Here is a 27,983-nt window from a genome sequence, read left to right as displayed (position 1 = left end):
TATATATATATATATATATATATATATATATATATATATATATATACACCTGAGTACAGTCATTTATTAATCACATTACAAAAACCTAACATTTAAGGAATCATTTAAAACTTATTTTTGCTCTCCATTTTTCTCTTAAACATTTAGCAAATTTGCTACAAATGAGCAGTATAGTCTTACATTGAAATATATATCCTGCAACAAGGTCTAGTTATTGAAGTCACTGTGGTATGGACTAGAACTGATATAAATACTAAACAGTGACACTCCTTTTATTTTTTTAAAACAAAATTCAAGAACTGAATGAAGTTCTTGCAATCTTAAGAAATATAAGTTGCCTAGAGACATCAACTTGCCCCTCTAAAATTTACAGGTCCCTAAGCACTCCAGAGTAAGTTGAGTACAGACAGTGCCTTGGTGTAATACTGGCTGGTTTTGTGCCAACTTAACACAAGATGGAGTTATCACAGAGAAAGGAGCTTCAGTTGGGGAAGTGCCTCCATGAGATCCAGCTGTGGGGCATTTTCTCAATTAGAGATCAAGTGGGGAGGGCCCCTTGTGGGTGGGACCATCCCTGTGCTGGTGGTCCTGGGTTCTATAAGAAAGCAGACTGAGCAAGCTAGGGTAAGTAACATCCCTCCATGGTCTCTACATCAGCTCCTGCTTCCTGACCTGCTTGAGTTCCAGTCCTGACTTCTTTTGGTGATGAACAGCAGTGTGGAAGTGTGAGCTGAATAAACCCTTTCCTCCCCAACTTGCTTCTTCATCATGATGTTTATGCAGGAATAAAAACCCTAACTAAGATACTTGGTAATCATCTTGCTAGGAATATACTCATCTCCTTGCCCTCATAAAATAAAATGTTCTTTTATCCAGGAGAAACTGGTGAGAGCAGCATTGTAAAGTGAAGAGTTTAGGCCATAGGCTTCTGTGCTCCTGCCTACCAAGTCAGGTGGCCAGTCAGAAGCTCTGGCTTGAGGTAAGGTGTGCTCATGGCGTCTCTGCACAGTACACAGAAAACACACAAGACTCAAACTTTGCTGTGCACTTGGAAGAAATTAGACTGTCTCTTTCAGGAAGATTTTCTCTAAGAATTAGGCATGAAATACATTTTTCACAAATCAGGATATGGTTGTTTTAATTATATAGTTCAGTGTAATTTTCTAGTTAGATATATAACAACAACAGACTTGAAGTTACTGGTTTAGAGTCAAATCACAAAATGTGCCTTACTAAAGATACATTTTTATGTTTACTGAATGCTATAAAGACCTAATAGATAATAGAAACAGCTGAAAGACAAAAGAAAATACACAATTGAATTGTATGTTAAAATTACTACCTCAATTGTTTTCTCTTTTATTTTGGGAAAAGCTCAATATGTAATTGGGTTTGAGATAACTTAAAATTAACATATAAATAGGTTGTGCCCCTCTCATAAAATTTGTGTAATATAAAGATCAAATTCTGCTAGAAAACTCAACTTCTTCAAAATGACATTCTTTGCAACTTTCATTCTCACACAGATGTAATTAAAGCAAGTTCTTCATCATGAGAAGAGGAGGTCTGGCTGCACGCTGCTGATTCTCCCGTGCACTGTAGAAAGACTAGGCCTCTTCCATTCCGGGGAAGCAAATATTCTTCCGCTTTACTGTTTGGGTTTTCTCCCTGTGCCACGCCCCTGTTCTGGCAGTGCTTTCTAACTGAATACATCTTCTTAAGAAGAGCATTATCTAACGTGTTTACCTTCCAAAAGACCTGGGTATCTAGCATTTCTTTTCAGAGAATCATGGATCAGGCAGGGTGGTGCATGCTTGGAGTTTGAGAATTTTAGGGGCTGAGGCAGAGGGATTATGACTTTGAGACTAGCTGGGCTAACTATAGCAAATTCAGGTCTCACATGGGCTAAGAGTGAGATGCTGTTTCAAACAACAAGACTAATAAGAACAACAAATGCCAGAATATGAAGAACATTGCCTCTGCTTTCTAACTCTTCTCAGGCTTCAGACAACAGTAGAATATCCCAGAAAACTAGCAGGTTTCAAAGGAGACGGAGATTTATTAAACCTTATCCAAGTTTCACTCTTTCTTTCTGCTACACAATTTTTTTATATAAATTATGTTAAAACATTTAGGCCTTTCAAAATCTCATTTTAAGGATGTTAACCATCTTTTCCCTAAATAGTCTCCACTAAAGATAAAAGGTTTTGCAAAATTCCCTCTTACACATCTGTAGAGGGAAGTTGGGGAAAGTACACTGTGATTTCATGCTAAGAACACAAAGTCAAACTCAAATTTGATTTTCTACTCAGAAAAAGATGGTAAACAAAATCAGACTCCCAGACCCAGTGGATACATATCAATGATGAGGCAAGGCAACCTCTCTGATGATAATCTCCAGTGTATTAATCAGTTATGTCAGAAGTAACACAGATAACCCTAGACGTGAAAGAATACTAAAGGAAAGGACAGACGCACAGTGCTACTGGGCAGCACGCACACAGTCAGTGGCTTTACCTGTCGTCGTCTTGGGAGAGACTCCTTGGCAAGTCCTCTTTGCTGCTCTGCTCTCTTTCCTTCCCTTCCTCGGGAGCAGCTCGTGCTTTGTCCCCATCTCCTGATTCTCTGTTTCTCTCCTTATAGCATGTTTCTGTCATCTCCTTCCCTGTCCCATCCTCACTAATCCCTTCCTCCTTTGCCTCTTGCTCCTTCTGAACTGGCTCTTCTTGCTTAAGCCCTCCTTCCCCTCCCTCTTCTCCTCCCTTTGGCCTTCGAATGAAACACAAATGGAAAGCATGCAAAGAAACACAAAAGAGAAAATGTCAAGAACAATGTAAATGAAATGAAACAGAGATAATGAAGACAATCAGAACTGAGGCGAGACTTAGATCAATTTAATGTTGAATGCCCTTCCACTGCATAGCAGAGATACACTGGTCAGCAATACCTGGTATGGTAGTTTTAAAATTGTACCTTCTGTTACAAGATGACATGGGAAGCAGGCAGGGCCTGCTGTCTCTCCATCAGAGTTCCACTATATATGAATCAATAGTCAAGTGGAAACTAAGAGACTAGCATATACTAAATTTTCTTGAGACAGTGTAGAATTCTTCCATGTACTTATAATACTATCAAGAGGGTAGGAAAGCCTCCTACTAAAAAAGCAATATTTTTCTCTTGAATTAATAGAATCTATTCAACCAGGACAAAATATTTTCCAAGACAACTGTTCTTCATATTCATCAGAATGCTAAATTCACATCTTCAGTTAACTGTCATTTTAGTTTAATAAAAAAATCTAGCAATTGCAGTTTAGTTTTTAAGTTACAAGCATAAAAAATTATTTCAAATAATTTAAAACATAGAATTGTCATCAGTTCTACAAAAATTGACCAAGTTAAAAGAAAATAACATATATAGACCATCATATTGCTTTTTAAAACAATATATATTAATCATTTAGAAAAATATTCATGTTTAACCACAGCAATAAAACCCTCTGAAATACACAGAACAGTGACTGCCCAAGTGTTCTTACCTGATTTTCCTGTTTCCTCTTGGCCGCTCTGATTGGACGGACATGTAGCTTGTGCTGCTGAAACGAGAAGCACTACTAGTCCTTGAAACCGCAGATACATCACTTACATCACTGTCCGAGGATTTAGTGGAAACAGTATCTGCCCCTCTATGTGGATCCCATCCTGAGCGATACTGTTGATACAGATTGACAAATACGCAGAAGCCGTCAGTATTAGCACATAGAGCAATAGTTAGCTCGCTCCTATCTCAGCACTTTAACTGTCCATGGTGGGTACTGCAATACTCTACTCAGTTGCATATAAAAAAAAAAGTGGGCAGTAATTATCCTAAAATAGAAATTTACACAAAACCTCTGTGGTTAGTAGTCATCGTAGCATTTTCACCACACCCAGAGGGCCTTTCAAGTTCCAAAGCAGCAATGGCCTTAGGGAAGAACATTTAGCTAGAATTTGAGAAATAAACATTAGGCTTAACAGGAAGCACAACTCTTAAATTTCTGATTAAAATTTGAAAGAAAAAGATCTGGTCAAGTTGTTTCTATAGCTGGTCTATAAAGACCAACTCTAGTAGTCCTCAGCTTTCTCTTTAGTCCACTGCACCTCACAGAAAACCTAGAGATAATATAAAATCTAATTAATGAAAAACTAAGCGTTTTAAGAAAAGCCAAGAGAAAAGAGAAGTTTAATTTCTGAGCAGTTGCTGGAATTTTGATGAATCCTAGAAACATTAGAAAAAAAATTATTATTTACATTAGTTCAATCTTCCTGGAATTGAAATAATTAGATGGTTAAGTGGTACAGCCAGGGTGTAAGGAATTCTTGCGTACTCAAATATTCTGGCAAATTGAAAACCAACATAAATATTTTATGTTAATGACCTATTCTCATAAAATACATTTAATGTTAAAACTAATGGACATGACTAATTTTATTACTGACAACAACAACAACAAAAAACATCACTTGCCAAGAGTTGTCAACCTGGGATATTAAAATAAAGAAAAAGTAAGAAAAGAAAGAAAGAACGGCTATGGACCTCGGAGCATGGAAGCCTGGAGCAGAGGAGAGTCTCACTAGCTGAGCACATCCGGGCAGATTATTTAATCCTTAATATGCATAGTGTAAAGTGACAAGAATAATCATACTGAACTTGCATAATTGTTTTGAAAATTAGAAACAATGTGTTTTGTTACATTATATTTAGTGATGTAAAAAAAAAAAAAAAGGCTGGATTTTTTATTTTTCCTCTAAAATCACCTAATATGGCTGCTGCTATGTCAAAATTACTAAGTAAGAGAATATCGGTAACAGATCTTCTTTTTTGTTTATTATACACCTTATGCTGAAAAATTCTTATTTAGTCTAGTTTTTCAGAATTTTCTAATCATAGGTCCTGGTAAGTTTTATAAATCTTTTGAAAAATATGTATTTTATGTAAATGACTTGCTGTGATTTGAAAACTTGTTACTTGGTGAAAATCCATCAGAAACAGTGGTTCAACATAAATATTTGATAGATACAAAAACATTTGGCCGATTCAGTTGAAAGGCAGGAATCATAGCTTACACACTTCTCATATCCAAAGCTCTGTTCTTTCTGGGCCTTGCAATTTCTGGATATGTACATTTTTATTTAAAAACGACTCTTCAAATAAGTGTAAAATAAAAAGATTGTTTCTAAGATGCCATACGACATTAACATCAAATTCATTAATTTAGAATTAATATAATTAAATTAGATGGCAAATGGCTTTTTTAGTCCACCCCACCTTTTAACATTAAATATTAAAAGATAGTAATTAAATTATTAAAAACCTGCTGTCTCTTTCCCCAGGAGATATCTATGTAAAGAGAGCAGTGTCTACTCTTACCAGCAAGAGTAAACACTGGTTACTTATCATCACTTACTTGGTACTAATTTAGTTCATGAGATTCTTTTTCAAATATATTTATTTAAAAGTACTAGTTTACTTAGGTTACTGTATTATTTCAATATGTAGATTCAAGATTTTCTGTTATATATTCACCTGCACATCTAAATAATATGTGTGAATAATTGCAACAAATTAATTTTATTTAAAGTGCATTGACTTGAAGTTGAGACATATACGGTAAGCTTTAATCTTACTCACATATTTAATATTCAAAATACAAAAATATTTTAATTATCCAATAAATATTGAAGTATACCTAGGGAGCTTTCTATTTCTCATTTTTATAATTTATAATAAAAGAGAGGTTACCTGCTATTATTTATTTTGAGAGTTCATAATTGGATAGAAAAGCAGTCTAGCATTATATTTTCTATTTGCTTTTGGTCATGAGACTATTATATCTAAATTCAAATGAAAAATGAAAACCTTTGAATGTAGCAGGAAGTAGAGGCAATAACCCAGTCATTAAGAGCCAAACTTCTTGAGTGAAACTGAATCACTGCTATAAATTCTAGCCAAATAAATTACTATGTTTACTTTCTTAGACAAATAGCTTTTCTGAGTGTCTCAGTTTTCAACTGTTAAAACCATGATTAACAACAATGCATGTATTTAGAACAATATTTGACACATAGCAAGATATTATATTTGGAAATGGGAGGTTTTAATTAAAGGATTGTATACCTTTAATCCAAGAATTAGGGAAGCAGAGTTTGGGGCCAGCCTGGTCTACAGAGTGAGTTCCAAGACAGCCTTGTGTATACAGAGAAACCCCATCTCGAAGAAAAAAATGTATATATGTGTATACTATGCATATATACTATGCATATATACACATACTATTATATTATTTGGAGACAAACTGCTCAAGGCCAGGTAAGTTTCTTCCTCAATTTGTGTCTCTTAGCAGATAAAGCAGGATGATAGTACATGGCTAGTTTGGGTTAAAAAGCAAGATTCTGTCTAAAAACTTAAAAAGAACTCTCAATAGTTTCTTAGAAAATATCATATGGTAAAATGCAGTGCATAAAGCATAAGGTCACTAAATGAAAAGGAATTAAAAATTATAGCTTGCATCAAGAACACAAAATAGCTAGAAGTTATAGTTTGATGACATTCTCTAATCTACTTAAGACTGTACAATTCTGTTTAATTCCAAGCAACTAAGCATGTTTACCATAGGGATATATCTGCACCTTCAATCACAACTAGATATGTAACAGACCGAGAAACTTAAAAGATAAGAACATATTTAAAATTACAGTAGGTGTGTGTGTGTGTGTGTGTGTGTGTTTCACAGTGTGTGTGTGTATGTTTCACAGTGCCAGAACACTGGTTGCTGGGCAACGAGTTCATCAACAGTCTTACCCAGCCATGATTCCTATGAACTACAATAATGATCTACTAGACAAGATATGACCTCTGATGCAAACATGACATGATTGCTAGGGCAGTACCAATTGTTTTCAGATTGGACTTGAGGTTTACTCCATAGGAAGGAGGTCATGCCCAGCATTGTAAACTTTGGCAAGAGCTGGTGACTGCACAGATCATGAGCCTTAGTAGGAAACCTACTTCTTTTGTTGTTACTTTTTGCTAAAAGAACATATTGTCAAACAGCCTTCTAAACACTCATTTATATCTAGATATCAGTGCTGCTCTCAGCCTTGCAATGGGCAGAAGTTAATGTGGAAACTCATTACTGGTCAAAGTACCAAGGATAAGTGTTAATGAAGTGTAACAGTGCATAAAAATACAGTGTACAAAAACATCATTCCAACAGTGAATTCTGGGCCCTGCATCACCTCTCCAATACTCATGGAAGAGGGGATGGAAATTTAAGAGTCAGAGAAATAGAAGATGTGTGGCAAAAAGATGTTTTCTGGGTATGACACAACTTTTTCACTAAAGAATTCACTTCAGTTGTGACCCATTTGATACTGGGACATTGAAAGTCATCATGCGTGGAAGTGGGATGTGAACCATGAAGTTCCATGCATTCATGGGGATTCTTGGCAGTTAGTGGCTGCTGGAGAGATGGGGCGTAGTCTTCTACCATAGAACAACTGCTGATAAGTTGTTCATGCTCCAGTAAACAAAATTCTGTTCATACTCATGCAAGCCACTCTAATAAAATTCAGTAGTTCACACACAAAAGAAAGACATGAAAATAAGGGAGGGGGGAGTCGCAAAGATGGATTTCAGTGGGAAAGGTGGACGCTGGGAGAGGTCAATGGAAGAAGAAAATGGGTAAAATTCATTGTGTCCATGTATGAAGCTATCAAAGAACAAAGCAATGAAAAATAAAAAGTCCATTAACAGTAAAAAGGAAGGAGATACTATAAATATACTTAGAATAAAACAATCACATATACAATTCAATCTCCCCAATAAAAATTATGGCCTGATAGTTTAATTCACATTGAGAATGTTTAGTGTATTTTAATTGAAAGCTTGATAAACAAAAATTATAAACTTTAACAGTGATATGAAAGTAATTCAATTATTATTATACCCCAAAATGAGCTATAAATGCTAATAAGTGAATTGGATTATCCAGGAAATAGTATGTGTGTTTTGGCACTATGGATCAGATAAGGTTTTAAGTGACTGTCAGGCAGCATACAATTGACAGGGTAACAACGAATGCTCATTATTCTAGTTAGTGAAGCAAAAACAATGTCAATAATCTCAGTCAGCTGTAGACTGCCTGGATTGGAGATCACTAAAATTTTGGACAAGGTTTCCTCAGAATACGTTATGTTTTATATGTTACTATCAAGAAGATCATAAAAATGGCAATAAGACAGCAAAAAAAAAATTACAGAAAATTATCATTCTTCAAGGATGTTCCATACTCTTAGTAGTTTCTAAGAGGCCTGGAAAAGTTAATGTTCTTTCAATGTGACTAAAATTAGTGGAAAGTAAATGCCTGCAAAGCTCTATTGAAAAGCTTTAAATCATTAAAATTGTAAGATATTGTTGATAAAAAAATTGAATTTTTAAAAAAATTCCATATTCTTCTTCAGTGTCCTCATTTGAAGGTTTTGAGCAATTTGAGCTATTTTCTTTTCCTATATCATTGCATCAACTTTGGTACTCCAATCATTGTACATGAATTTCTCAGATAAAGAATTATATGAATTTCCTCAAACAATGCTTGGCTTCAATTTAACAAACCTTTGATACTACTAACAAATACTAGAGACTGTAATTTGTTGTGTAACATAGTAGGCTAAGTAACTATTGCAAGATGATGGGCAGAAAACCTTATTATCATCACTAACAACAAAGTAAGTTCATGTATCAAGTAATTGTTGGAAGAATCTTTACATTTAGGGAGTATGGTGGTTTGAATGATAATGGTTGCTCATATGTTTGAATACTTGATCTATAGTTGGTGGAACTGTTTGAGAAGGCTAAGGAGGTATAGTCTTGTAGGAGGAGGTGTGTCACTGGGGGTGAGTTTTGAGGTTTCAAAGGCCCAGGTCATTCCCTGATAACTTTCTCTCTCATGCTTGAAAATCAGGAAGGAAACTCTTAGCTACTGCTCCAGCACCATGCCTGTCTGCCTGTGCCTTGTTTTCATCATTATGGTCATGGACTCATCCTCTGAACTATAAGCGCAAATAAACTCTTTCTCCAATTAATTGTCTTGTTTATCACAGAAAGCAAACAGTAACTAAGGCAGGAAGGAAAATCAATGTGTTGACCTAAAGATTAGGGGGGAAAATAGGACTAACAACTTTTGGAAGAGGGAGGGGGATGGAATGTATGGGCAAGACTTCTGATATCAGTGTGGATGCAGCGCAGAGAGCAGAGACAAAGCCTCTAGTGTAGTCAATTAAGGAATCATGCAAGTAGGGAATACTATAATTTTTGCCACTGTGCTTTTATTATTATATGTTTTAAAAAGAGAATCTGCTGTCTTTTGAAAATTCCATAGTTTTAGTTAATCTCTCATAGTGATTAACTTCAACATTTCACTGGACATACAAAACCAGCCCTAATTGTCAGGGCAATTTTGTTAGATGTTGCTCCTGATAAGGGTCGTATGATCTATGTAAGAAAGGCAGAGAAAACATTGGCCTTAAATTTAAGATTTGGCCTTATAAACAATATCCCACTCATGAAAGATTACCAGTGCCTACAAGTTCCAATGAAAGAACTCTGCAGTGTAGTAGAACCCTCAGAATATCTGTGTCAGTCTGGAAGGGATCCAAGGGTCGAAATCTTTTCTTGGAGGCTGATAGACTAAACTGGATGTTTTGATGGTCTTCAGTCAGTGTAGTAACAAAACTAGTCATGTTTATTAGCTGTACACCTCACAAAAGGCAGTGTTTATATAGTCACGCAAATTGTTTTGCTGACACATTCCAACCACTATGAAGGGGCCTTTGCCATAGCTGGAGCCAGAAGAAGGTTGTGTGGGACAAAATGAATTAAGGCCCAGAGGGTCTGGGGCTCCATAAGGTAAATGCAATCACTCTCTAAGCATTACTCTCAGTAATCCTAAACTACTTAAATAAAGTCTGCAACAATTCTGTCATTTGAGTTCATGTGTCTCTCTGCTCGGTGTGCTATCATTTTTCCTTCCCTGTTTTCCTCATGTTTACAACTATCTACTTACATAGATAGATTCTGGAAGGAAAAATTATAATTTAAAGTCTTTGTTGTTAATTGTGGTATGAAAGTTTCCACCATGGGCTTGGGTATACCTTAGTGGTAGTAAACTTGTTTAAGCATGCATGAAACTCAGAGTTCAATCCCTAAAACCTCAAAACAAAACAAAATGAAACAAAAACAAACAAAGCAATAAAAATGATGGTTAATTTAATTCATCATGTGGACACTGTATGCAGAGTTGGGGATAAAGATTAGAAATATGGGCACTGTTGGCAGGACTTACCAAGAGTAGTAGGAGACAAGAGAAAAAAAATCTATATTATACTGCTCCAAAGAAATCTTTGGAACATAACCAGCAACAGAAGCATGAGGTAAAAACCACAATCAAAAAGGTATCATGTGGACCAGTACCGACTCAAGAACCTGGCTATAATTACTTGGTCTGAAGAAAAATTATTGAGTAAATTATTTTTCCTGCAAAACTTGTAAAGGATGAACTATTACCAGTAGGTAATTCTGGCTTTCCTAAAGGCCTGGTTCGGTGGAAACTCTGTATTCTGTTCACAGTCAGCTCATGCATGGTTGCAAAGTATCTTTTACTTATTTCCATTAATTCCCCCAAATTTCTAGAAGTAAGACCTATGCCAGTTTCTAAAAAAAAGTCCCAGGCTTAGAGAACTGGGCATGCTGTAGAGCTCATGTTTTTGCATTAAATAAAGAAATTTACTAACCCAGTCTATCCACACTTATAAAAACTGTTCTACAAACAATGTGACTTGTTTGCAAGTCAATGACTTCTTCCTTTCCTTCTCTTCCTGCAACACTCTTGGGATGGTTTCTCAGAGAGCATCATTTGTGGTTTCTCCCCTATGTCCTTAGACTGTCCCTCCTCAATATTGTTTTTTCCTCAGTTCACTTTCCTTATACTTATTTGATACACTTGTCCAAAGTTTCCGTCTAAATCCTCTTCTTTTCATTAGACATATTATTCCAGGGATGTTCTAATTCATTATTTATGGGTTAATGGCCACATAATGACTAACAGATCTTTATCTTGTGTCCTGACCACTTGCCTACTTCTGAATCATATTTGTGTACACTAATAGGCTATCTCCCACTTGTGGTTTTTCTGGTATATTCAATATGGCCAAAGGCAGGTTTATTCTCTTTTTCTTCAAAACAGCCCTTTCTGATTCTCACATTCTTTGTGCTAGCTAATAGGTGCAAAATTCAATTAGATTTCAAAAAGGTAGAGTGTGGATTCTCCACTTTAATTATTAAGTAATATTGGTTACTCGTTAATGAGACACCAATATCACCTCAATATTTATCCCCTTGGGAGTGATGAATAGGTTCTTGGCCTCTTTTTAGTGGTGAGCATTTGTGTCAATTACTGCAGAATGCAATCTAGCATATTTCAAAATTAATTTTGGAAACTAGGCCGTGAGATTAAATGATGTGTTTAATTGCTGATAAGACTTCCTAAAAGTCAAATGTTAACTCATGGTCTTTGTATGGCTGCCCCCAAAGTAGTAAATGTAGGTGTAGCATTTCATAGATTATAAGATACAGTCAACTTTTAGACAAAAAGTAATAGATGTTATAAAGAATATTTATCTCAAATTTTCTTATGTAAATGCTAGAATCAAAATCAGAACCCTAAATTACCTTCCAGCATTCCTCCTATCACTAATTCTAAATGAAAATCAATAGCCATATTCTTTTCTTTTTAAATCTTATATGATATATCTATTCCCTCCTGGAGATCTCATCTCATCTTTATATTGATACAAAATGCTAAAAAAAAAAAAAAAAGTCATTACTTTAAAAAACTTTCCAAAAGTATGCTGTTAGATTATTTTAGCTTGATAAAGGCCCCATCCAGCAGCTCACAGGAGCAGATGCAGAAACCCACAACCAAACACTAGGCAGGGCCAGGGGAAGCCCTCAGAAGATGAGATTACAGGAGGAAGTGGGCCAAAGATGGGTTCATAGGGGCTCACACAGACTGAAGTGACAATCAAGGACCCTACATGAGTGTGAGCAGTGGTGAATTCTTGTGTTACTCCTAACAGTGGGAGTGAGGGCTGCCTTTGACTCTTTGTCTGCTCTTGGGGCTCTTTTCTTCCTCCTGGGTTACTTCATCCAGCCTTGATATGATGGTCTGTGCCTAGTCTTATCATAAGTCCTTATGCCATGTTTGGTTGATAGCCCTCAGAGGCCTGCTACTTTTCTGAAGGAAAACAGAAGTGCAGTGTATCTGGGATAGAGGAGAGGCAGGAGGGGAGGACTGGGGAGAGTGGGGGGGGGGAGGGTCAACTATCATCAGGATGTAATCTGTGAGAGAAGAATCCAAGAAAAAACAGTTTAACTTGTCTTCAATATCCATGTTCATGTTCATCCATAAAAATAAAAATTTCCATTCTTAAAAGTACATATTTTTCATAGGAAAGATAAGAAATAGGAGCTAAACAGTCTATAGGACTAAACACAAGTAACCAGCAGGTGCTCAGTGCATGGCTGGCTCAAAGGGCACCTATGTTTGCATGTATCTTTGACAAACTCCCTGTGTATGCGCCTTACTTTGTAATTGCTTAGCAGTTTCATGTACCTCTACAACAAGTGTCAGTCACTGCCACCCCACGCCCATTATTCATCCAGCCACTTTCCTTCTTGTATGTATGACCCAGTGAGTCTATTGAGAGTTTCCTGTCTCATAGTGGGTGGGAGGTTATTCAATAGAGCAAGGGCATCTTGCCATGTCCCTGAAGAGGATGACATCCCTCCTCTTCCAGCCTTTAACTACTAATCATGACTCAGAAAAGAGTAGGTTTCATAAGCACCTTGCCCATCCATGAAAACGTTAAGAAAACCGTTCTTGTGTGTTGAGCTTTGGTCTGTTGCTGTGTATTGTACTGCAAATGCCAGCCCCCCACCCCGCCCCCGTGACCTTGTTGCCCCAGAGACAAGAGAGTCCTCACATAGACCCAAGCGATGGTATGTGACCTTGCTGCAAAGTTATTTCTGATTGGTAAATACAGATGCCAAATGCCAGTAGCTCACAGAAGAGACATAGGTGGGGTTTAGGGTTCCTAGTCTTGGAGTCTGAGTAGGAGAAGCAGGAAAGGGGGAGGAAGATAAAGTCACCATGGGCTAGGAGTCAAGAAATTTGGCCCCAAGAACTGGCCAAATTGGAATAAAGAGCAGCCCAGGTGAAACATAGTAAGTAATAATTCAGGGTTATTGATAGGAAATAGCAGAGGATAGGTGACTGCCCAGCTTTAGTGCTGATTAAGGGTTATTGTAAATATAAAGGTAGTATGTGTCCTTTATCTGGGAACTAAAGGGTCAAAGGTGGATAGAAACCCCGGACTGGGATGAAAACTCACTTCACACAGGTACACGGATATTTCACGTCTGCAGTATGTGTGCATCAACACTTGATCTTACTATACTACATGGAATAATACTGTCCTATTTCACTGCATTTCTTCTTTACTTTTCATGTAACTCCTGATACATTAAGCAAGACGCCTTTCCTTTCCGGGGTCCACATCAGTTGTTAGCAAACATCAATTCTGATGTGATTGGGAAAAACAAATGTGGAAGCATACACTGTTACTCTTATTTTATTTTTTCTGGAGGTAAAATAAAACCATTTCTGTCTGTGTTCTTAGGCAACACAGGAACAAACTGTGCTTTTAATAATTGAAGCTATTGCCCACAGATTGACCCTTTTATCTGTAGGTAACTAGACATCATTTTATTTAAAATCCTTTCTTTTGTTAGTATTTAGGAACATTATATTTATTAAAAAAATAAGAAACCGCAATTTGGATGGCATATTATATTGTGCTACAAAATATGTAAGCTGCTGTTTCAGTAATTTCAAAGAACTTATTCATAACAACGTATTCATTTAAAATATCCTCCCTCTAATTGTGACTATATGGCTGGAGGTAGAAATCAATAAATAACAAGATAAAACAAGTCTTTGCCTTTATGTCAGCATCAAACTCAGACTGAGAGAATTATACTTGAATGTGATTTTAGAGCTAAGAAAAACTAAAGTGAAAAACTAAAGGAAGAAATTCAGAATATCTTTTAGGTATTTGAGAGGACAGCTTAAAAAAACAGGAAGAAAGAGAAAGAAAAAAGTAACAAAATCAACTAAAGTGTTCAAAACAATACAGCTTCAGTCACTGGCTTTCCGATCATTGCCCACATTGTAAGAAAACGTGCCTTTCATGTATGCAAGTGTTAATCTGTTTTATATGCAGTGTGTGTGTGTGTGTGTGTGTGTGTGTGTGTGTGTGTGTGTGTGTACCTGTACACATTACCTTCCTGGTATATGTAGGCCCTTGGACTTCCTAGAACTGGAGCCGTTGTAAATCACTAATGGATGCTGGGAAACAAACTCAGGTCTTCAAATACATGCTCCTGGCTCTGAACCATTTCTCCAGCCCCTCAAATGTTAATTTCAATGATCATTAGCAAATTTGTAGAGATCTGCTGTGTTCTGAACTGAATTACTTCCAAATCTACATGTTTAAGTCAGTGTCTCAGAATATGACTGCATTAAGAGCACTTTAAGGGACTTTAAGGAGGTGACTAAGATATAATGAGGTCATTTACCTGAGCCCTAATCCAGGGGGACTGATGTCTTATATAAACAAACAATCAGGACAGGGCACAAAGAAAAAGAACTCACAGAAAGGCAACATTGCATTTAAAGGAGGGGCCTCAGAAGAAACCGATACTGCGAGCCTTCATTTTGCATCTAGCAACTCAAACCTGAAGAAATACACATCTCATCAATCTATAGTGTTCAGTTATGCAACATGTAAAAAAAAAGGGGGGGAAAATTAAAGCTAAATTTTTTCAGAAAAATATCAAATATTATTACATATTAAAATACAAAATGTCTTATATTTCATTAAAATTGTTTTCTATGGATCTCTTCTATGTACTTCCATGAAGTGAAGTTATGGCTGGTGGTTACTTCCATCAACATCTAACACAGAGATTCACTCGCTCAGCTTTATGTTTATGTGGGTCCAGCACATAGATACTTGAAATAAAACTGAAGGATATTCAGCTCACTTCAGAATATGAGAGAAAGACAATAACTTGACTGGGAAAATATAAGAACATTCAAATATGTTCTTAGTTTTCTTAAAAACCGTAACTTTTTTATCTTTCTAATTTCTTACTTTTATGATTGCCTTAAAGATAATTTTATCTATCTTTCCTGACTTTTGAAGGTCACAAATAAAACCTGAACTCTGAGGAGTTAATAGAATAGCAATTTTCCTTCTCTTCCTCTATCACCATCACCACCATTACCACCACCACCACGAAGACCACCGTAAGTGTCATATTGTGGTTAGCTGATACTGATCATCATAGTTACATTTTAACCATTTCTATGCACACACAGAGTTAATTATGAAACTATTCTATGCAGAGTAAGAAATTGAGCACAATGAATGGCTCACTCAAGGCTGTACAGAGCGGTAGAGGGGAGACTATGTAGTTTTAATTCTTGAGTTCCATTTAACACTCCTCAGTAACCTTCAGTAAATCACAGTATGTAAAAATCAACTGAGGAGTGATTTACCCCTAAACTGTCCATATATCTGTATTCCTGGACACTGCTCTGACTGTGGTGGCCGCTGTAGGCTCTGATGATTCACATTAATAGAAACAGGTTTATTCCCGATGATTTCTTCCCCCTTAATGACACATACTTATCATCCCTTCTTCCAATTTCTTTCAAAGGTAATAGGAAAAGATGATATAAATACATACAGAGAATTTTTAGCTGAAAATTTTAGTCTGACGGATGTTGATAAATGGGAGCTCTCCCTTCATAGAGATTATTTTTTAAAATAACTAAGAAAAGTAAAAGATAAGACAAAAAGATTTTCAAAATAAAATTTAATCCTTTGTATTCTCAATAGATCACCATCATTTAAGCCATTTTCCAATCCTGTCAGTGGAGTGACAGCTGCTGTGTGCAGAGTTTGATGAGACGTCGACTTATCATATTTTGTATTTCCAGAACAGTGCTGAACAGGGCTGCCATTAGCATTACTTACTGGTTCAACAATCCAGCCTGAGAAGTCCAGTCCTAGCTTTCTTCATAAATATCCTTGTAAAGGACCAATCACATAGTGGAGTGCACATGCACACACATGTTGACTAATTAAAGACACAGAGGGTAGCTGAAGTGGAGGGGGAGAGGCGAGGCAATCGCCAGAGTGCGCCAAGGATCTGTACATACTTCTTCTGCTTGGCGGCACCCATGGTTCAGCACACATGCCTGCTTGGCAGTAAGAACTCTCCCACTGGGGAGACCATCTTCTCTATCTCCCTATAGTGCCAAAGCAGCTCTGCTGGTTTCTGGAAATTTATTGGGATTTTAAAATAGAATCTGTTCAATGCAGAGTTTTATAGGAATGAATATAATAACCGAAAAACAAAACTTACAAAGGCAAATGTAAGTTTTCAGAAAAGGTGTGCTACAATGAAGAAACAGAGATGTGGCCTTTTGCTGTGTTTCAGGCTGAACTAAACCCAATACAAACTGTAAAAATGTGAATCCCAATTCTGCTATGAAACCATAGCTTATTGAAAGTCAAAGAAATTCACTGCTTCCTATGGGACATCACAGTGGGATCCTGAGGAACTGAAAGGCAGAGGTATTCCTGAGGGTGCTATAATGCCAGTTTCCAAAAATAACAGACTGTCTTGGGATCATGAGAACTGATGTTTCAAAGCTCTCTCTTTAGTAGAAATAAAGCCTGGCTCAGGCTCTCTGGACTGCTGGATGTATGATGCTAGTAACTCAAACATTCTGCTGAAGAAACAAATTATCTGGCATCAATGGGAGCGGAGGCCCTTGGCCCTGTGGAAGCTTGATGCCCCAGCATAGGGAAATGATAGGGTGGTGAGGTGGGAGTGGATGGGTGGGTGGAGGAGCGCCCTCATAGAAGCAGGACGAAGGGGGATAGGATAGGGGGTTTAGAGAGGGGAAACCAGGAAGGAGGATAACATTTGAAATGTAAATAACTAATATATCCAGTAAAATAAGAAACAATTGTCCCCACCATTTTATTGCAATCACTGTTCTAAAATTCATACATAAATGCATTGTCCAATTTCTAAATCATATTTGAAATTCATATATTTTATATGTTGTAATAATTTATATAAGACTATTTAATCTATATTTTCAATTTTGCCTTATATATAAATTTAATCTATCAATTTTTCAGACTTTTTATGGTCCTCACAATTGTTCATAGCAGCCTTATTTGTGATAGCCAGAAGCTGGAAGCAACCCAGATGTCCCACGACAGCAGAATGGATACAGAAAATGTGGTTCATTTACACAGTGGAATACTACTCAGCTATTAAGAATGAGGACATCCTGAGTTTTGCAGGCAAATGGATGGAACTAGAAAATATCATCCTGAGTGAGGTAATTCAGACCCAAAAGGACATGCATGGTATGTACTCACTAATGAGTGGATACTAGCGAAAAAAAAAAAAAAAAGAAAAAGAAAAAGAAAAGAAAGAAAGAAAAGAAAAGAAAAGAAAAAAATAAAAGAAAAAAGAAAAACACAGAATATTCAAGAAACTGTCCACAGAACTCAAAAAGTTCAACAAGTTGAAGGGCCCAAGTGGGGACTCCTCAGTCGCACTTGGGAGGGAGAAGAAAGCAATCACAAATGGGGAGGGAGGAAGGCACCTGGGAGGGAAAGTGGACTGGGGGGAGTGGGGAGGGAAGAGGGGAACCTGATCTGGTATTGGGTGAGGGAAAAGGACTGAAGCCTTGAGGGTCAACAGAAAGAATGGAAACAGGCGACCTCGGCAGTAAGAGGTAGGGGACCCTCCAGAGTGCACCAGAGACCTGGGAGGGAGAGACTCTCAGGACTCAGGGAGGGACCTTAGATGAAATGCCCTATAGTACGGAGAGGGAACTTAAAGATCCCACCTCCAGCAGGAAGACAGGGCATCAAGTGAGGGATGGGCTTGCCATCCCACAGTCAAAACTCTGACCCATAATTGTTCCTGTCTGAAAGAATTGCAGGGATGGAAATGGAAAAGAAGGTCCAGTGACAGGCCCAAAGTGGGATCCAGCTCAAGGGGAGGTCCCAAGGCCCGGCACTATTACTGAGGTTATGAAGTGCTCACAAAAAGGGACCTAGCATGACTGCCCTCTGAAAGACCCAACAAAAAGCTGAAAGAGTCAGAAGCAGATATTTGCACCCAACCAATGGACAGAAGCTGCTGACCCCTGAGGTTGAATTAGAGAAAAACTGGAAGAAGCTGAGGAGGAGGGTGACCCTGTAGGAGGACCAGCAGTCTCAATTAACCTGGACCCCTGAGATCTCTGAAACACTGGACCACCAACCAGGCAGCATACACCAGCTGATATGAAGCCCCAACACACATACAGCAGAGGACTGTCAGGTCTGTGTTCATTAAGAGATGATGCACCTAACCCTCAAAAGACTGGAGGCCCTATGGAGTTTAGAGTTCACGTGGGGTGGGGACATCCTCATGGACACAAGGGTGTGGGGAGGAGGTATGGGATGTGGAACAGTCAGAGGGTGGACAGGGGTTGGGGAATAAAATCTGGAGTGTAAAAATAAAAATAAATAAACAAACAAATAAATAAATGTGTAACCTGTTAATTATAGGGATATTACATATATGTAATATCAATGTTGATAGTATAGGTTCTTATTTTAGTAATTTTGCTTATAAACAATCATTTTATATTGTTTTATTTTTATAATTTGCATGCCATTTTCAAGGCTCATAAGTTTTCACCCTTTATATTGTTTTATTTTAGATTTTGGCTGCTTGAATCTCTTTATTACAGAATGAAGGAAGCACTTAAGGGTATTTGTCCTACACTAGATCCTTTCATTAGCTCAGTTACATCTCCTGCAGAGCCTACAACTACATTTGATTACGATAACAGAAATGAGTACCATCTGTGTCATCTACTGAGCACTTGCTGAGTACAAAGACATGCATCTTCTCATGTAGCTATCGTCACACTACTCTAAGAAGTTTCTACCACCACTCTAGTCACAGATGAAGAATCTGAGGATGAAGGACATATTTGAAACCAGTCCCAAACCATGCAAGGGCCACCTGCATGACTCCACACTGCACATGAGAATCCTGCCACAGTGGAGTGCTAGATAAACAGCCACACATGGACACTCCTAACCAGCTCTGGCAGCTCCTTGGGCTGATGTCCCCATTACCCAGGTTCTGAAAAGTCAGCACAAAGGCGAACACCGAATGTGCTTTCTTTCTCTGTTGAGAAGACAACTAGCTGTGATAAAAGACAATAGCTAATTGTAATAATCTACTTGCAAAGACAATTTTTCTGGAACTGTCCAAAATACTTATATAGTTTATGATTCTATTGGCTTTAGTTTTATTTGTACTTACAACTGAGTATTTGTCTATATTGGTGTCCATATTTTATTTAAGTTGATTTAATTGGAATGTTACTCTTCTGTTTATGAGATGTGTGAATGGGTGTTTATCAAACTAGAAATTAAGAAAAAAGTGACTAGTTATATGTTAGCAGTATCTGAGAGTTGGCACATGCAATGAATGGAGAAAAACCCTTTTCCTGTCTTCTGCATCATTATTTCTGCTTCCGTATGAATGTATTGAATTAGATTAATAGAATAGCCTATTGTATTATAGGTTAAAAGAATTGTAGATATCTCAATAATTTATGAGTTATAATGCCTTTTAATTGTGTGTAGACAAATCAGAAAATTGTACTAGAAGTGTACTAGGAGATAGCACAGTGATTATTTTGGACATAAATTTCCTTAAAAAGAACATTATTGCAGAGAAATAATCTTTGAGGTTCATTATAAATTCTATGCTAATGAGGTATATATTATTATATGTTTAAATAGTAAAAAAATCTTGTTTTAAAAATGATACTTGATGAAAAATAGAGCTAAGTCAAAACTAAAAGGTTTATGATTAAATATATAATGCTTCATGCTATTTGATGTTTAATTATGAATGATTACACTACTTATCATTATATAAATCACAAGTCAACTATAATGTGTGCAGCTAAGTTTCATAGAGAAATTACATGTTTCTGAGTCAATGAGAAGAACATTGATTTTGGAGAAGAAAAATAAGTGAATCAATAAATCACTGCCAAGAATGGAAGGATGAATCACATTCATGTTGAGAGAATCCCAGAGCATGAAACGTGGATTTTCTCTGAGGGAATTCTCTGAAGGAAAACCCTGAGAAAATCTTTGATTAACTAGAAATCACATGTACATATTCTTTCATATTCTCGTTACAAATACTTTCTTCTTCCAATTTCTGAGAATACTAGTCTAATATTTAATATGATTCAACATAGAGCTTTGTAATAACATCATTGGCCCTCTAGGATTATAAAGTATAGCATGTATTTTATATGACTAACACTTTGAGTTTCATGTCGGTTGTCTCAAACCCGGAACACTAGATTAGCTGTGACATTGTTCATGACTTACTGGATAGTAACATTCATCTTCCTAACTTTTCTATGCTTTGTAATGATTCTCACATAGCTTCTCTATGTTGTCACTGCACATAAGCTACATTCTATTTTATGTGCTATTTCCCAATCATTCTACATTTTATAATATTAAGAAACCTAATTTCTTATAGTTTAGAAGAGGAAATTATTCAATCTCTATTTCTAACAGTAGATAACCCCACTGTCTGTATTTTGCAACAGGCTACCAAAATTAACAGTTAAAAAAAAATCTAACTTTCTATAGTTTATAACAGTTGATTGCCTAACATTCAATACGTCATAGCAATTCCTTTCTAATTTTGGCAGGAATTGGATATAATATATTAAAACATATAACTCAGTAGTAATTTTTGTTAAGTGGCAATAGAAAAAAACCAAACTGGATAAAGAGCAGAGGCATAATACCTCCTGTTAAACAGAAGACATGATTCTTAGAATTTCTTCCAACTCAAAAAGTTATTAACATGGCAGCTAAAAATAGCATAACCTTCATTGAAAAAAATCACTCTGTAATTTTTCTTTGACATTTAAGAGAGAAAGGTTTACCTAGGAATGACTGGGAGATAGACCCCTAAGCAAGACAGTTCCACATTAGGATATAAGAGCAGTGACTCCCTAGTGACTGGATTATGTTTTGGAGTGAGCTGAGTATGAAAATCTTAGCAGCAGAAAAAGAATGTTATGATTGTTGTTATGCACTGGTAAATCAACCAAGCACCAAAAGGTAAGACAATTCACTCTCAAAATAAAGAATCCAATTTTTAATATTATTCATGTCTGGCTTCTAGCCAACTCTTTCCACTAAAAACAAAACAAAACAAACAAATAAACAAAAAAAAACCCAACAACAACAAAAAAACCAACCCTAAATTTCAGAATCACTTCACTTTAGAGGAAGACTTTTAAAACTTTAGTCTACACCAGAATAACCTGATGGGAATTTCATGGGCATGAAGAATGTAGAGAATTGTATTTGTAAAATGTGCCCACATGCTTTGAATGTCTGTACTCTGTTATTGTACTTAGAAAATTATGAAGTTATCTTGTTCGGTATAACTAGTTCTCAAACAATACTTCAGCTCTCTCCAAACCTAAAAGTGTCAAAGGTTATAAAAATTTGGGGGCCTTAAACATTCATTTACTAAAGATTGGTATAGACTTCAGACTTGTGTTTTGGGAAACAAAATTCTTAGCTATAGCATCTTTTTGCTCCAAGACCCTGAAACAAACTTCTCAGGTATTTTAAATAAGGACCTGCTTATTACTGCTTCTTGAGGACTACTAATTGTTCATAGTTTTGAAGCCCTGGCTGTCCTAGAACTCACTTTGTAGACCAGGCTGTCCTGGATTTCACATAGGTCGGCCTGCCTCTTTCTCCTGAGTGCTGGCATTGGGACTTACTTTTCATTATGAGTGATGCAACTCATTTGACCAACCATGCCTCTTCCTTATCTGTTTCCGCTTACTTCCTTGATTCCTATCTGTCTGTTTATAAATGTTGCTAAGGCTTGTTTGCCAGGCTTCCCACACTCTAGGAAGTGTTCTATCAGTCAGACAAGCCCTGTCCTGCCCTTGCTGCTTCTAAGATGTGTCACGCTGCACATCAAAGATGTGTCACGCTGCAAGCTGCTCATTGTCTTTGCTTGGGGAGCTACCTTCCCCTTACTTTATCCTGGTTTTTGTTTCCGTGACACTTGTTTCTAAAATTATTATATTATTGAGAATATGATACATAATAATTAGACAGGGTACCCATGTTATATAATAATATGCCTTTAAATATATAAAGCCCCTGAAGAGTAAAATAAATAAAATAATACTTTTAATTTTCTACCTGCCTACGTCACTTATTTAAACTTATTCCCAGAAAATAATTTGAAAGTATGCTTGCTAAAATACCTCTTGAATAATGAAACCTAGTAAGCGTATGCTTGCTTCAATAACTCAGTACTAAAGCAGATTTAATTAAAATACTAAAATAGGAAACATAAAGTAGAAAAAGATGTATTAGATAACACACAGCATGATGATGGAAGAATTCCCTAAACATTTTTGAAAGGAAACAAAACAAATCTAAAAGCTTTGGTTTTTAGACTTTTAACTTTATATGTTACATAATAATGTGTTTCTATAAGGAGAAGTATATCCCTAAGAGTTGGTACACAAGCACATCACACATTGTAGAATTTAATATCACTGGGCCATTACATTATATGTTTGTGTCTGACTCATCTATATTCAGTTGTTTAAAAAAATCTAGTAGCTTCATATGATCGACTACTTTACAACTTTTAAAAAGAAAATTGTCTTGCCTTCGAATGGTAATCTTGTTCCAGTCTGGGATCTGATCCGGCTACCTGTTTGTATTTGTTAAGTTTCATTTGGCGATTTCTCTCCTCTATATCCATAGCACCTATTAAGTAGAAAAAAACCCATAAAATTAATGTTTAGTTCTTACTTCTGAATCCTAATTAGGATGTATAAAAGAAGAAATGTGAAGCTGATAAGTATTTGAAATAAATTAACGTAGTATTGTCTTTGCTTTAAGTTAAACTATGCATTTTGGTAAATAAAAGCATAACTATTATATATGTTTATATAATTTGAATGTGAAAAAATATACTCGCATTAAAAGAGGAGATAACTAGAAGAAAACATTGGCCCATCTGTGTCCAGAAGAATACATTTGATAGCACACAAATTTGGCACAAGACCTTTGGCTTTTAACTCATCATGTAAATGTAATTAGTTTAAAACTTGTTTCTAGCTGTTTCAATGCAATTTAACACTGCATTTTAAAACTACTGTCATAAAATTAGACTGTATTAAAGCAAGCCATCCTAGAATACATTATAGGTCTAGTTATCATAAATTTTTGAATTTGAAATTTCTATAACTAAAATTAAGAAATAAGTTTATGGAATACACTTTTTATGACACCATGCTCATAAGTATTCAAAGTACAACTGAAATGAACTAAAAATAGATTATAAAAAATGAGAAAAATGAATGGTAAGCCTATTATACAAGATTAGTGTCTTCAATACCTGTTATCATTTCAAAACAAATCAATTTTAGATATTAAAAAGGTCTTTAAAATCCCTGATTGAAATTGAAAACTAAATTTAGTTGGTCAACCCTAAAAAATATTTAAAAAACTCAATTTTCATAAAGTGATTTTATAGGAAGATCACATTTTCATAAATATACATGTTGAAAAACATTTTCATAAATATATACAACAGAAAACACAAAGAAAGACAATGGACTTAATACACTTAATTGGTGGGTACAGTAACACACTGTTGTGCAAATTTATGAATACTGTGCATGTAGACAGGAATATAGACACACAGATACATACCTTTTGCTAAAGGTCTTAAGTTTAAAGCCAAAGTAAATACATTTAAACAAAAAGGTACCTATCAAAATAAACATCTAAAACTTACCTGATTAAAATAATAATAATGGGATCAAAAATATAACACTACATTTGGCAGTTAAAGAATCCTCTCATAAGCCAGTTTTTAAAATTCATTTAAAAAATATTACCTATGCTCTGCAAAAATTTCATTATATATGGGATAAGTCTCATTAGTAACAAATTTAGAGTAAAGACTAATTAAAGATAAAAGGGAACACATTTTCCCAGGAAGATTACCAACGTCTTGGCAAATAGTATCCATAAATAATTAAATGATATGAGCTCCAAATATGTTATCAAATTGATATTGTGTTACGAGACCAGTTTGGGTCGATCTTAACCTTTTGTCTCAGACTCCCAAGTGATGGTATTACTTCTTTTTTTATGCCATCAAACTTAAATAAGTTATCTATTAAGATAGTCGCTTTAATAACAATATAACTGACCCCATGTTAAATTTAATATTTCAGAAAAAACTGAATGATATATTAAGACATATGAATACCTATGATATGAAATATAACAACTATAATACGTATTAGTTCATTATCTACACCTGTGAAATTGTTCATACCTCAAGAAATACTCTGACATAAAACATATTATTTCTCATCAGCAAAAGAACAAAATAATTAGCCCTGGATGAAAAAATTATGTGTAGTGAAAAGATATTAGTAAATATTGTCCAGAAAATTCATTTAACATGTTGAGTATTGCTATTATAATAGAAATCAGAATGCTACATAGAAATATTACCAATTGACAAGGAAATTTAGGAACATATAGACAGAGATATAAAGTATGTACACAGAAACATAAGCATTTTCTAATATTTAGACTGTTTTGTATGTCAAAATTCTATGGCAGCTGCATTAAGCTCCTTCTGATTATTTGGAAATAGCACATGGGGAAGAATAGTCAACTTTTCTTATAAAGGGCATAATAGTTATATACATTGTGTGTATGCATATGTGTGTGTGTGTGTGTCTATACCTGAACATGTATTTGTATACTTGGTCTTGTAGTGGAATGCTTTTTCGCATGAGTGAGTGGGTATGCATGTGCATGTCTAAATCACAGAGTGACCTCTGGAATCTTTCTACAGACACTCCAAACCTTGCATTTATGAGACAGGGTTTCTCCTTGGCCTGAACTCACCTGTTAGGCTAGGTTGCTAGGCCAATGAGACTCAGAGATGTGCCTGCCTGTCTCTGACTCTCCAGTGATAGGAATACAAGTACAGAGTAGCATTTATGGCTTTCATTTTACTGTTTCACTTGGGCGACAGGGATGAAACTAAGAGCCTCATGCCCTTGGAGCAAGCAGTTTACTGAATGAGGTATCTTTTTCAGTTCTAAACTGTAGATTCTTTGTGTGCATACTTTAACATGTCTGTAATAGTGATATGAAAGCCACTAAGGGATGTATGAAACACAGGGTCCCTAATGAAGGAGCTAGAGAAAGTACCCAAAGAGCTAAAGGGGTCTGCAACCCTAAAGAAGGTACAACAATATGAACTAACCAGTACCCCCAGAGTTGTGTATCTAGTTGCATATGTAGCAGAGGATGGCCTAGTTGGCCATCATTGGGAAGAGAGGCCCTTGGTCTTGGGAAGATCATATGCCCCAGTACAGGGAAATGCCAGGGCCAGGAAGCAGGAGTGGGTGGGTTGGAGAGCAGGGTCGGGGGAGGGTATAGGGGGCTTTGGAGATAGCATTTGAAATGTAAATGAAGAAAATATCTAATAAAGAAAAATTAAAAAAAGAAAGCCACTAAATGCAATATTTACATAAATGACTGTGGTTATGTTCTAGTAACAAACCTACTGCAAGCAACATACGAAGGCATTTCTTCTAAAATTGAGAAAGGAGTGTCCATCTCATCATTCCTGCTCCACACATCAAGTAAATATCAAAGAAATTATAGCCAGAACAATTAGGCAAGAGAAGGAAATACAGCAAAAAGGGGAAGCTGCATCACACCTATTTGAAGATGGTCTGATACTGTCGGTGAAAAACTCTCTCAAGACTCCATCAAGACTCGAGAATGGATAAATCCAGCAAAGTTACAGGAACCAAATTCAACATAAAAATAACAGATTTTCTACATATAACAATTACAAACTCATTTAAACAAAACCATAAAATAATACCCTTTTCAATAGCATCAATAAAATAAAATAAAATAAAATAAAATGAAATAAAATAGCTAGGAATGAAAATATCATGGAAGGAAAGGTTCCTACAATGAAAATTGAAAAAACATTAAAGAAAAAAGAAAAATTGGAGACAATTTCTCATATGGAAAACATTCCACGTTTATATATTGAAAGAGTTTGTACTATTAAAATATCTGTGACACCACACTCCAGTGTGAAAACTCAATGTAATCCCCAATAAAATACCAATGGAGCCCTTCACAAAACTAGAAAGCAAACAAGTTGACAAACAAACAAAAAGCCAAATTTAAGTAGAAGCAAAATAAATCTAAAAATTTACAAAAGAGACTCTGCGCAAGACAACCAATGGTGGATGCATGCCAACATCTGATTTCAAAGTGGGTAAGAGGTAGCAGAGGGAGGAGCTAGAGAAAGTACCCAAGGAAGTGAAGGGGGCTGCAACCCTGTAGGTGCAACAACAATATGAACTAACCAGTACCCCCTGAGCTCGTGCCTCTAGCTGCATATGTAGCAGAAGATGGCCTAATCGGCCATCATTGGGAAGAAAGGCCCCCTTGGTCTTACAAACTTTAAATGCCCCATACAGGGGAACACCAGGGCCAAGAAGTAGGAGTGGGTGGGCAGGGGAGCAGGGTGAGGGGAGGGTATAAGGGACATTCGGGATAGCATTTGAAACGTAAATGAAGAAAATATCTAATAAAATAAGTTTAAAAAAAGAAAAAAAGAAAAAACCATAGCATAAAAAAAATTGATAAAGACAGACAGGTAAACCCAGGTTATAGAAGACTCAGAACTAAACACAGTAGCAGCTGATTCTTGACACGCTCCTCCAAAATACAGGTCAGACAAAGAGTGCTGAGTACACTGGGCACTCACATGGAGATTGCAACTAACCCGTACCTCTCAGACTTTATAAAGACCAGGTGAAAGGGCATCATGGATCGGTATGAACGACGTGAAACTAATAGCTAAAAGAAAAGAAAAGCAAACAAGCAAGAGAACTCATCAAGACTATAGCAAGGATTTCCTAACTAGGACTCCGCTATCCTAAGGGCAAAGGCAAGAGTTTAATAGTGGATCGGGTGGACTTTGAAAGCTTCTTCACAGCAGAGGAAACAGTCAACAGAAGGACAGAAAACAAAGAATGGGAGTAAGGCCTTTGCCAGATAGTTATCTAACAGGGGTTAATATACGCAACACACAAAGAAACCAATAGACTTCTTTACAGATTTATTTCCAATCATGTGTATGCCTGTGTGTATATCTGTACAGGTGCCCAGGAGAACCAGAAGTGAGCCTCAGATTCCTTGGAGCTGGAGTTACAACTGGTTTTCAGTTCTGGAAACTGGACTCTGCTTAACCAATGAGCTACCTTTAATCTTTTAAAGACCTTTAATATACTCTTTTTTTTGTTTGTTTGTTTTTTGGTTTTTCGAGACAGGGTTTCTCTGTGTAGCTCTGGCTGTCCTGGAACTCACTTTGTAGACCAGGCTGGCCTCGAACTCAGAAATCTGCCTGCCTCTGCCTCCCAAGTGCTGGGATTAAAGGCGTGTGCCACCACTGCCCGGCCAATATATTCTTAACATCAAAGAAAGAAATCCAATCAAATATGGGAAAAATGATCTGAATAGTTATTTCTCAAAAGAAAGAGAAGTGAAAAAGGGAGAATGGCTTACAGTTTAGCC

At 36.3% G+C, this 27,983-nt stretch overlaps 1 protein-coding gene across 50 annotated transcripts in view; it reads right to left on the bottom strand.

Moving 5' to 3' along the window:
- Rims2 (regulating synaptic membrane exocytosis 2) overlaps nt 1–27,983 on the bottom strand; it is a 498,312-nt gene that overhangs the window by 103,953 nt on the left and 366,376 nt on the right. For 36 of the 50 annotated variants that reach the window (XM_029547766.1, XM_029547754.1, XM_029547763.1 and 33 more), the window contains 2 exons: nt 23,008–23,108; nt 3,539–3,711 (listed from right to left, as the gene is read on the bottom strand). The exons of 13 other annotated variants lie outside the window; for them this stretch is intronic. In XM_029547766.1, coding sequence (XP_029403626.1) covers nt 3,539–3,711; nt 23,008–23,108 — 274 coding nt within the window. Of the gene's footprint in view, nt 1–3,538; nt 3,712–23,007; nt 23,109–27,983 lie in introns of those variants that run through there. One more of the 50 variants, XM_029547786.1, reaches the window with a different exon arrangement.

This window comes from Mus pahari, chromosome 17, assembly GCF_900095145.1.
Source record: "Mus pahari chromosome 17, PAHARI_EIJ_v1.1, whole genome shotgun sequence".
Taxonomy (NCBI): domain Eukaryota; kingdom Metazoa; phylum Chordata; class Mammalia; order Rodentia; family Muridae; genus Mus; species Mus pahari.
Note: the sequence above shows the minus strand (reverse complement) of the source record. Positions and strands in the feature narration are given on the sequence as shown.